Source organism: Eulemur rufifrons, chromosome 1, assembly GCF_041146395.1.
Source record: "Eulemur rufifrons isolate Redbay chromosome 1, OSU_ERuf_1, whole genome shotgun sequence".
Lineage (NCBI taxonomy): Eukaryota > Metazoa > Chordata > Mammalia > Primates > Lemuridae > Eulemur > Eulemur rufifrons.
Window position 1 is genome coordinate 29,908,117 of NC_090983.1, and position 12,515 is coordinate 29,920,631.

The 12,515-nt window shown below is 34.0% G+C and overlaps 1 protein-coding gene across 1 annotated transcript in view; it reads right to left on the reverse strand.

Annotated features, from left to right (window-relative positions):
• Positions 1 to 12,515, reverse strand: part of NBEAL1 (neurobeachin like 1) — a 148,971-nt gene that overhangs the window by 74,399 nt on the left and 62,057 nt on the right. The window contains exons 13-20 of the mRNA XM_069468588.1: positions 12,254 to 12,352; positions 11,585 to 12,165; positions 10,382 to 10,514; positions 9,750 to 9,869; positions 8,478 to 8,781; positions 5,800 to 5,885; positions 2,684 to 2,773; positions 401 to 569 (exon numbers count right to left, since the gene is read on the reverse strand). Of these exons, the coding sequence (XP_069324689.1) occupies positions 401 to 569; positions 2,684 to 2,773; positions 5,800 to 5,885; positions 8,478 to 8,781; positions 9,750 to 9,869; positions 10,382 to 10,514; positions 11,585 to 12,165; positions 12,254 to 12,352 (1,582 nt within the window). The remainder of the gene's footprint in view (positions 1 to 400; positions 570 to 2,683; positions 2,774 to 5,799; positions 5,886 to 8,477; positions 8,782 to 9,749; positions 9,870 to 10,381; positions 10,515 to 11,584; positions 12,166 to 12,253; positions 12,353 to 12,515) is intronic.

Here is a 12,515-nt window from a genome sequence, read left to right on the forward strand (position 1 = left end):
ACATTTTCTGTATCACAATGCATATTGTAACAAAGTAGGAATCTGGTTCAGCAGTTTGTTTCCAAGCCTTACTTGTACAAAGGAATCAGAAAAAGCAGCAACTGCGTATTGTATACTTATATGGGCATGTAAACATTTTCTCCACCACAAATTTAACAATGTAGTCATATTTCCAATAAGAGTATAAGCTAAGGATAGTGGAGAGTAAAAACAACATCTTTAGTTTTTTGATGAAAGCATAAACTTTCTGAACTATATTAGTAAAACCAGGGACAGCTGCTACAGCTACAAATGGGTTAAGTTTCTTCTTAATGGTGGTAAGATATTTTAATCTATTTTTCAATGAATTCTCAAATTTCTCAAAGACAATTTTGTGTTATTAATAATTTCATCATAATACCTGATGCCTTTGTGGAGGTCAATACCATACCCTCTCTTTCCATAGGTGTCATCACTTCAGGAACTGTGCTTTCACTCATTTCTTCAGGAATCTGTCCTTCACTCAAGTGGCTGATTTGTTCCAATAAAGGAAAAAGTACATTTAATCCACCTATGCAGTTTATGATGTCCTAAAAAGAAAATTATAATCTTTTAATTTTATTTAAAAAAGGGCAATTTTGCCATTTAATATCTATACAACATATATGAAGTTATAATATAATTTGCTAAATAAACTTTTAAGCAATATATAGGATAGCTAAAGGAACCTAAGCTAAAAGAACCTAAGCTAAAGGAACCACTGCAGGGGAAAATGCTTTAAAGAACAACCTCAGAGGGCACTGTAGTCCATACTAAAGACAGATCATGCCAGAACATTTTTATTTTATCTTTGTTTTCCAAAGTTTAGGGATTTTTGAACACAGGCAATCCAAATATAAGCTCATAAGTGGATCTTATAATGTAATTCCAACAATGGAAGAACAATCAATTGTCAATAGGCAATTAGGCATAATGAACAGCAGAATAAATCATAAAAAAAATGCATTTGGTGGTAGAAATATGACCCACTCCTCTACTTTTACTTAATAAAAAGGTGGAATGGGTGTTTCAGCCAAAGTTCAAAGTTTTGGATATTTTGGGTAGCTTAATAAAATATACTCTCTATCCTTTGATAAGTTACTAATATCTCTCTGGTCTCATTTTCTTCATCTATAAATGGGGATAATAATAATACCTACGTCATAAAGTTGCTGCTAATATATAAAAAGTGCTTATGCATGATATACAGTGAATCTCATATAAGGTTTTGAATGGCCATGTGGACCTAGCTTAAGTCTATAAAAAACCTCTTCATAATCTTTGCCTGATTTTTAAAAACAAATTTTATTTTATATATATTTGAGGCTTACAAAATGATGTTACAGGATACATACAAATAGTAAAATGATTACTATAGTGAAGCAGATTAACGTATCTATCATCTCACATAGTTACTTTTTTGTAACAAGAACTAAAATCTACTTAACAAAACTCTCTAGTGCAAAATAATTTCATTTAATATAATCCTCATGTTTTCCACTAGACCTCTAGATTTGTTCATCCTACATATCTGCTACTTTGTTTTGCCTGTTTTTCATACTGATTTTTAAGAGCTCTTTGCAGAGTAAGTAAATTAACTTTTTGAATGTCAAACATTTTTTACCAGTAGTCATTTCATTTGTCTTTGATTTTGCTGCAGTAAAAATAATAATAATAATAATAAAGTTGTCTTTCTCTTGATAATTCTGTTCCTTTTTGATTTCCACATCAGGCAAAAGTCTAATTAGTTAGTCCACATGGCTGTAACTCAAGGCACCAAAGATGATTTAATTTTTAGATTTTCAGGTCTACATGGTATAAATAATTAGGTTTCTATATATAATACTACATAGAACTAGCTTTGTAAAACCAATCTTACAAGTGAAGCAAAAGTTAACTTATGACTTTGTCAATCATGTCATAAGTCTTACTGTTAACAGATAAATGTTCTTATCCAAAATTAAAGAGGAAAATGCTTTACACAACATGAATAACACGAGACTAACATTAATTAATGGATTCATTTCTACACAGGCAACATTATCCTAATGATTTCTGTTCCATTGAAACAATAAACATATTTGATTGGTGTTAACTGACTGGAAAAGTTTTTTGCTGATTTAGCAGGAAGACTCATTATAACTATCTTTTATATTTCTTTTGCTTTTACTTAGGCTATAACTTCTATTTAAGATATCTTTCAAGGAAATACTGTATTTAAGAAATAGAATATCTCTTTCACATCAGCCTAACTAACCTTTACTAATCGAATCACTCAGTCAGCAATTATTGATTGCATATCCCTGTACTAAGCACTGGTGAAAAAATTAGTGGCCCTTCCTTCAAAGTTCTTAAGGACTATTGGAGAGTCAAGCAAACAAGTGTTACTATTCACCATGATAAGTGAAATAATAAAGTGCTACAGATACCCATGACAAAAGCAGTTATTCAACCAATGTAGTCTGATTGCTTATTCAAGCAAATCAGTCATTCAACTAGTGTAGTCATTTTACTTTGCAGTTGTTTATCCTTCATATTATCTGTCTGCGTAACATTTAACTGAGATATATTATTCACAACAATCTGGTGGTGCTTAAAAGACAAAATCTTTAAAAGGATCAGTAAACTTATATAATATGTCGTCCAACATTTATTATTAATTTACCTTAATGTCCCAGTTCACTACTTTGTTTCCTGTTAATCTTCCATGCAAACAATTAGCAGATAAATCAAGACAGATTGAATTTTTGCAGGCCTAAGAATAGAAGAAAAATATGGCAAATAACTAAGTGCAATTAGAACAAAACATAACTTTGTGTATGGAACATTTCACCATAATTTTAAGAGATACACAGAATAGTCAATGATAAGATGCCCATCATATGAATTTTGGTATTACTGTTCCCTGTCTCCCTTTTTTTTTTCTTTCAGCATAGAATGTCAAGCAATGTTCTCAGTCTCTTAAAAGAAGGAATCAGGCACTAGATTCTAAAGCACTCACTCTTCAAAAGCAGGTCACTGCTGCCTGTCATTTGACAAATGGGCTATAGCTGAAACTTATTCGCCAGTTACAGAGTTTTAAATTTTTTCTCTTTTAAACCAATATATATAAACAGATTTTTTTGCTTTTAAAAAAAGGTCAATGTTTTATTCCCATTAGTACTTCCCTAGGCACAATTTCATGATACACATAAAATATGTGATTAAAATGCAAGATACAGAAATCATGGAACAGAAAAATGTATCATGATATAAATATCCAATTACAGGTATAAGACACTACTTTCCCTCATGTTACTGACAGACAATTCTGGCTTTATTCAGATTGAGAACGTAGTCTGCAACTCCAGAAACTGTTAAAGTCATTTTGTTAACTTCCATTCATAAAGGCATATAACTTCACGTTCATTCCGTGAATTTGCAGGTAATGAAGCATGCTTGAACCTAACCCCTATTCCAAAGAAAGAAAAGAAAAGAGAAAAGAAAAGAAACGAACAAAGAAAGAAAAATGGAGGGGAGGGCAGGGGAGGGGAGGGGAGGGAACAGAAGGAAGAAAGCAAGGAAGAAAGGGAGGGAGGGAAAGAGAGAAAAGAAAAGACCAGACCAGACCCTTGTCTCATGACATATCACCACTTTGGAGAAATATTGCTTCAGTAAACTGTTTAATTGTATATGTTGGTCATATTGGGTTTCTTGGGGAAAAACAAGGCAATAGCTATTTTTTTAATAATATAGATTTTTTACTTTCAATATTAAAAAAAAAATCCAACATTAATGTAATCAAGTTCAAGGTTACTTTGTAAAAAGAATACAATGACCAGATGTCAAAAAGACCAGTTGATCATCACATGCCTAGAACATGCCACTAAATATGTTATTTGGATTAAATGTAATTATATCCTAGCTATCTATATTAGATAGTAGAGAATACAAATAAGATATGACCCATCAAAGAAATAATGTAAAATATAGTTGGGTAGACAAACATTTCTTTGAGAAAAAAGCTATGAAAAACAGGCCGGGCGCAGTGGCTCACGCCTGTAAAATCCTAGCACTCTGGGAGGCCAAAGCGGTGGATCGCTCGAGGTCAGGAGTTTGAGACCAGCCTGAGCAAGAGCAAGACCCCGTCTCTACTAAAAATAGAAAGAAATTATATGGACAACTAAAATATATATAGAAAAAATTAGCCGGGCATGGTGGCGCATGCCTGTAGTCCCAGCTACTCGGGAGGCTGAGGCAGAAGGATCACTTAAGCCCAGGAGTTTGAGGTTGCTGTGAGCTAGGCTGACGCCATGGCACTCACTCTAGCCCGGGCAACAAAGCAAGACTCTGCCTCAAAAAAAAAAAAAAAAAAAGTTATGAAAAACAAAATATAAGATTTAAGTGACATTATATCAAATGGAATACATGAACCTTGACTGGATCCAGTATTAGTTTCTAAAAGGCTAAATAAATATTTTGGGGAAAATTTGAATATAGATTGCTTACTAGATGAACTATGGATCACTTTCTTATGTAGGTAAATGATTATGTAGAAATATTTAGGGATGAAGTGTTTTGACAGCTATGTCAATTTGCTTTCACGAATTATTTGAGATAAAGTTAGCAAGTACAAAAGAAAAAATAAAGTAAGCAAGTATGGCAAAATGTTAATAATTGATAAATTTAAGTGAAAAACATACAGGATATCACTTTACCATTCTTTTGACTTCTGTCTACCTTTGAAATTTATCAAAATAACAAGTTTATTTCTCAAAAAGTTAATTTTAATAGGTCAGGTACAACAAAAAAAATCAAAAGTAATAAATTATGATCATGTACCAGCTGGCTAAACCAGAAAAAGATACTCAAAAATATATAATCTCACAAAACCAAAGCATTTTCTGAGTCCATGTAGCATTGAGTATAATTGAGACCTCTGATGTTTTTTGCTACTTCTCCCTTTTCTTCTTTTTTTTTTTTTTTTTTTTTTGAGATAGGGTCCACTCTGTCATCCACGCTGGAATGCAGTGGTCTGATCACAGCTCACTGTAACCTCAGATTCCTGGGTTCAAGTGATCCTTCCACCTCAGCCTCCCGAGTAGCTGGGACTATCAGTGTGCGCCACTATGACTGGCTAATTTTTCAATTTTTTTGTAGAGTTGGGGTCTTCCTATGTTGCCCAGGCTAGTCTCAAACTCCTGGCCTCAAACAATCCTCCTGAAGTGCTGGGATTACAGGTGTGGCCACTGTGCCTGGCCTACCTCTTTTTCCCTTTTTTTCCTCCCAGTTCTACCTTTTATTTTCTTTCCCTCAGTCCTTGCTGACCACAATTACTTTTACTAGATAAATCCTTGAAGGAAAAAGGACTGGGCATGGTATGCACATAGGTAGTTACTTTTTTCTCCTTTGGAAGCAAACATTTCTTTCTTTTTTTTTTTTTTTGCTATATCACATTAAAAAACAAACAAAAAGCTGAGCACAATTCTGTTTTATCTCTCAATAAACTCAGAGAATACAAGGACAGTCTCATTTACTGAAGTCATTAGTACAAATTCCAACTACAACTATTCCTATTCATACTACTGGGATGACATAATGCTAGTAACCTTTAAACCCGAGTAGAGAAGGTACATCTTAATTTTTACTGCTTCTCACCTTCCTTTGAAAATTCACAATTTTTAAAATGGCAATTCAAGCCCCTCCTTTCAATTACCCACTGAAGCGACAGAAGGAATAGAAAAGAACTCCAGTTCACAGCATACTTATAACAACATGGACAGTCCGTGAATTTACTCTGACCTTTGCTGTGTAGTGAAGAAGGACATTACCGGGCAGGTCAGCCATATCAGACTCTTGACATTTCCAAGGGCTTAAACAATTTGGACCTGCAAAATTATTTATACACATATACATACATCATTGAATATATACAGTCTCTCTGGTTCTGTGTTATCAGAACAAAATTTAAAACTAAGCTGTTTCAAGCTACTCAAACAACACAGTTAAAAAACATTAGCTAAAATGTACTTTAGTTTTTATATTACCTTCAATTATATCGAAAACCTATAAAAGTTGAGGAGTGGGCCGGGCGTGGTGGCTCACGCCTGTAATCCTAGCACTCTGGGAGGCCGAGGCGGGTGGATCGCTCGAGGTCAGGAGTTCAAGACCAGCCTGAGCAAGAGCGAGACCCCATCTCTACTAAAAATAGAAAGAAATTATCTGGACAACTAAAATATATATAGAAAAAATTAGCCAGGCATGGTGGCGCATGCCTGTAGTCCCAGCTACTCGGGAGGCTGAGGCAGTAGGATCGCTTGAGCCCAGGAGTTTGAGGTTGCTGTGAGCTAGGCTGACACCACGACACTCACTCTAGCCCGGGCAATAGAGTGAGATTCTGTCTCACAAAAAAAAAAAAAAAAAAAAAGTTGAGGAGTGGATCAAGCTCCACTCTAGAAAAGAAACTGTATATAGCATTAAAAACTGTTATCAAATATAGCAAAATCTATTAGTTTAATGTAAACCAATTCAAATATATAAGACAAAAGAGCAAAACACTGAATCAAAAATGTGATTAGGCATCACAGAAATAGAATAGCAAATGAGTAAGAAAAAATTCTCAACTACTAAAAAATCAAAGAAATACAAATCAAAACAAGGTTCCATTTTACATCTAATTGGAGAAAACAGTATTGACCATTCCATATTATTGAGGCTGTGGAGAAACTGGTACACTCAAGTGTTATTGGTAGGCATTGTGAATTGGTATATTCCTTTCTGGAAACTGATTAGACAACATATATTGAGCTATAAAAATATTCACACACTTTAAATATTTAACCTGGGAATTCATCATTAAGCACATCAAAATAAGAAAAACCATTAAGTATATCATACTTAAAATTTGAAGTTTTTATCAGTATTAAAAATTATAAATGACCTAAGTAAATTATACATTATGAATCCAAGGAACTATTACGTAGCCACTAAAAACAATTATTTATGAAAACTATGTAACAATTATTATTTAAAAGTGAAATAATAAGTAGGAAAAATTATAAGAACAAAATCTAAACTCGAAAGCTATAATAACTACACTAAACAACTTATTATTAACTTGGAATTTATTTAGATTACAGATCACCTTCAAATTATTTGGGTGAGTTTCAAAGTAATGATACGGTTCTAATAGAAACTTTGAAAATCTGTACAGTCCCATTCATCTCAAAATTCCCATGCAATCTAAAAAAGACATTTTGACAAATAAGCTACTCTGCTGAGTTAAAGTATATGACTCTTAAAGGCTTTACTCCTGAACATATTGTTAGAGTACAGTTATAATTTTGAAAGTAATTAGGATCCAATAATAATCATTGGTATATATGTTTAAAATCATAGCCAGCCAAGCATGGTGGCTCACGCCTGTAATCCTAGCACTCTGGGAGGTCGAGGCGGGCGGATCATTTGAGCTCAGGAGTTGGAGACCAGCCTGAGCAAGAGTGAGGCCCCGTCTCTACTAAAAAAAATAGAAAGAAATTAGCTGGACAACTAAAAATATATAGAAAAAATTAGCTGGTCATGGTGGCGCATGCCTGTAGTCCCAGCTACTCGGGAGGCTGAGGCAGAAGGATTGCTTGAGCCCAGGAGTTTGAGGTTGCTGTGAGCTAGGCTGACACCATGGCACTCTAGGCTGGGCAACAGAGAGAGACTCTGTCTCCAAAAAAAAAAAAAACTTATCCAAGGTCTAATTCTACTGCCTTCATGGATTCTTCAGATACATTAATATACCAATTGTAAAAATGGTAAGTTTTAGAATAAGACTCATGATTTTGGAATCAGTTATATAATTTCTTATGATAGGCTTATATTCTGTTTCTATCATTAAAATCTGTCAAAAGTATTGGCAGTGTTATGGACCAAACTATGTTCCCCTAAAATTCTTATGTTAAAGCCATAACCCCAACCTTTAAGAATGTAATTAAGTTTAAATGAAGTCATAAGGGTAGGGCCCTAATCTGATAAGGCCCCTTATAAGAAGAGATACCAGAGATCTCTTTCTCTGTTCATGTGCACACAGAGAAAAGATCATGTGAAGACACAGCAAGAAGGCAGCAACCTGTAAGTCAGGAACAGAACCTCACTAGAAATCAAATCTGATGGTACCTTGATCTTGAACTTCTAGCTTCCAGACTGTGAGAAAATAAACTGCTATTGTTAAAGCTACCCAGTCTGTGGAATTTTGTTATGGCAGCCCTAGCAGACTAATAGAGGCAGTATTATGGATGATTTTAAAAATATTTTCCAAAGATTTGCTTTATTTATGCCTAGCAAAAAAAGTATGATACATGGTGGGCTTTTTCTTCCCTTTCAGCTTCAATTAAAACAAATACACTGTTTAGATCAAATATATCTTTCAGAATACATTTAGACAACAGAAAAAACTCTAAATTTAATTAAGCATTATGACTGTACATGCTCACCTGCTAAATATAATGCCTTCACCTGAGAAGGCTGTAGTGCTTCATAGAAGATGATAACAGACCCTAGCTGACCCTCCAGAGATGTGGGACATCCCCATTCACTGTCTTGGGTTCCAGCTGATATCAATTTGGTAATCAATTTTGATTTTTCAATTGTTCCTCCCCAGGAGGCTGATGAAAGAATTCCACCAAATGATGTCCGATGAGGGCTAATGGGAGAAGAAAAAGGTGGATCTGGGATTTGGGATGGTGGAGGAGTGGTGGTTCTTTGTCCAGCTGAACCAATACAACATGAAGTAAAAGGCTAAAAATTAAGAAACAAAAAAATTATACAATTTTAATTAAATATCTAGCCTCATATTTAAAATTAAACAGTACATAAAATTACAAAAATAAATAAATTGAAAATAAAAGTGGAAGCAGTTTTATTTTTACTGGATCATAATGTGCACATTCGTATATATACATAAGAAATCATTAGCAAAGTTACCTTTGATCTACAGAATTTGGATGCATTACTTTTATGACCCACTTTATATCCTTATGCAAATTTTGAATTTTTAAAGAGTGTTTATTATAAAACTTTTTTTTTACTGTTTTCTAAAATCAAGAAAACTACTTTTCTCCCTTAAAATTTATAAACAGAGAATTACACATGAATATTGACACTAATTACAGGCTATCCTGTCATTGAGATGAAAAGCCAGAAGGAATGACTTGAATCCTAGGACTTGATAAATATTCTACTCCATTCCATTACCTTCAGAAAAGGCCCTCTCAAAATTATCCAAAAATTCTCAATGAACTTTTTATACTAGTGTTCTTTGAGAACCACCTCAGTAAATAAATTCTATTTTATACCTAACTGCAATGTGAAAGTTTTAAGTTTCTTCATTGTTTCAATTATAATGGAGATGGAAAAGATTCATCATAATATTCTCCTAAGTATTTCACATATTTGGAGAGCTTTATTAAATGACACCTTGGTATGCTGTATTCATTTCTTTGGCTTTCCTGTTATAAGTCTCTTTTTCCAAGACTTTAATTACATTTGTTTTCTTCCTTGAATTGTTTTCCTTTATTCTCATTGTTTGATTTCATCTAATAATGACAGGCTAACAGAATTGAATAGTAACTTAATATGTCTTAGAATATAGAAAACACTTTAAAATTTGGGGGCACATATTTAGAATAAACAGAACCTTCTACGTTAACTGAAAATTTTCAAGAGTTCTCAATCGTATCTGTAAAGAGTAGGTCAGATATGCTTACTTCATTCATGGCAGGAAATCTGAGAGGTGCAGAAACCTTCTGCTGTCCGTTGTCATAAATATAGACAAGGCTCTGACCAAAGGGCCTTTTTCCAGGCATGTGAACAATGGTTATGTTGTGCTGGTGAAGTAAAACACACATTTAAAAGACTAAAATTACATTACGTCTTTGGAATGAAAAATGCTTTCACAATATTACTCTATAACTAGTTTGTGTGAACAGCAGAACATTAAGATTAAGCATAGTTAAATGCTGATTAAAATGATGTTTTCAAAGTGAATAACAATTTTTTCTGTAGTACTACAAAAGCACTTAATCCTATTCTAGAAAATTTACACAGACTGTAACATAGTAACTTTTCTATATTTCCAAGGCTATAAGTAATATTTAGAATCGGTTTAGCCAATGAGAAGCATTATATATTTTTAGAAAAGCAATACAAATGCATTGTTTTTAACAACCTATCATCTCATTTAAAATTGAAACTCAAAATCAAATTTGCTTCTAGAAAACCAAGGAATCGTAATGTTCAATTTTTTTTAGCAGAAAAATGATTACTCCTGATTTTATGATGATGATAGTAAATAGTATTAACCATATTAATAGTTAAATGTGATGCCCTAAAGCCTTACCCAGAGGGAATCACAGAAACTGTGGTCAGGAAGCATAACTGTTGCGTATTCTCTTTTTGTGCACACTGCCACAACCAACATACCTGAATGGGTAACAAAAGCTTCAAAACCCATGCCACTTCCTGTAAAAAAGCTAACAAAAATATATATTATCAGAACACTTGAAGCCACTTGTTGAGTTTCATCATCACTGAAGCATACAAAATCATAAAGCCATCATGAACATCTTTATCAACAATGCTATGGTTTACATTCTATTGTCACACATCAATACAATGTTGTTTCAACGATATTTTTAAAATCTTTTTTGGGCATAAGAGTTTAGTAAATTATAAAAGGTAGACTTATAAGTGGAATTTCACTAGCAAAAGTAAAACCATAAAGTTTCAAATTTTCAAAATTCTTCCACATAGGATTCAGAAAGTATAAGTTAAAGGTCTTAAAAATCACAAGACATATTAAAAATTACTAGCTAGTTAGTAAAGTCTGGATGTATATACACACAGGTTTTCTGTTCCTTCATATAAACATACAGCATGTTCAATGGAACAGAGATCATCATTCATTTTCAAACTTATTATTCCTTTTTTCTCCACATTTACACTACTTTTAAGAAGGAAACTTATTTCCAAACAGGTCTCAGAACTTAACAAAATATTTGAGAAATACACCTATTATTATGAAAGCAATAAGGCATTTATAATTAAGTTATGTGCAGACTAAGACTGAAAACATTTTAGATAAATTCTTGCACATTTAAAAACTAGATGCTTGGCGTAGCACAGTGGCTCACACGTGTAATCCTAGTACTCTGAGAGGCTGAGGCGGGAGGATCGCTTGAGATCAGGAGTTTAAGACCAGCCTGAGCAAGACTGAGACCACATCTCTACTAAAAATAGAAAAATCAGCCAGGCATTCTGGTATCCGCCTGTAGTCCCAGCTATTTGGGAGGCTGAGGCAGGAGGATTACCTGAGCCCAGGAGTTTGGGTTGCAGTGAGCTACCATGATACCACTCCACTCTACCCAGGGTGACAGAGTGAGACTCTGTCTCAAAAAAAAAAAAGGGAAATTGAATCCCCGTCCTCACTCCCCACCTTAAAAAAAAACACACTAGATGCTTGGAAAAACTTTTTCCTGTTTAAGAGTCACAGCATATATTGTTATGACAGTATTCATCTATATTCCATAACTTGGACTAGTACCTGTACAATTGTTTTCTTTTTCCTCCTTTGTTAGCAATGCCAAGAGACAACTGATCCTGATCTAAGCAAAACCAAGCACTAAACGAAAAGGCAGACCCTGGCCATTTCTGTATGGGAGGCACAGAAATTCCTGCCATACTATGTGACAAATTAAAATACTGCAGTGCACTCTCTAGACTTAGTTTTCGGGCCATTGTCAGGATTGCTCGAGTCACAGGAGTGATGTAAGGGTGAATACATTCAGATTCATCCACTCTCAGCAATCGTAGTAGTCGACGGATTTCTTCTGAGCTCACTGACTGACTCCCCAAGGAACCATGGATTGCAATCAAGTTCTCAGCACAAATTCGATGGAGGGAAGAATGGGAGTCAAGTGTTTCAATGATTCTAATTCCCATGTTTGCATTGACACAAATAGTCCGACTCTGCCTATTAAGACAACAAATTCTTTTCAGCCAATCAGAGATGAAGATTTGCAGGTCATGGGATTCTAGTTCTGGAAGCCACTGGATAAGAAGCAAGAGAGGCTGGACATTACTAATGCCCAAAATCCCAACCGAGGTGTGGTCACCCTCTACAGCCTGTAAAGCAACATAAAAGACAAAAGGTTAGCTGTCATTTTTGAAATGGAGATAATGGAACTTCTTTTAATAAAGATTAAAAACTCACCATATTCATAAGTTCTTTAAGTAGTTCCAGTGGTGGCTGACCCAGGGATTTTAATACTTCAAACATATGTGTGTAACCAATTCTTTCTTTAAATACTTCCTAGAAGGGGAAAACAATACATCAAAGCACATTTTCAAAGACTAAATTTGTTGGGATATTAAAAATAATGAACAATACCCATTTAAGCTAATTAACTTAATATTAAATAAAAATATTATGAATTCAATGTTTTCTTAAGTGACATGCCTTCATCTTAAAACAT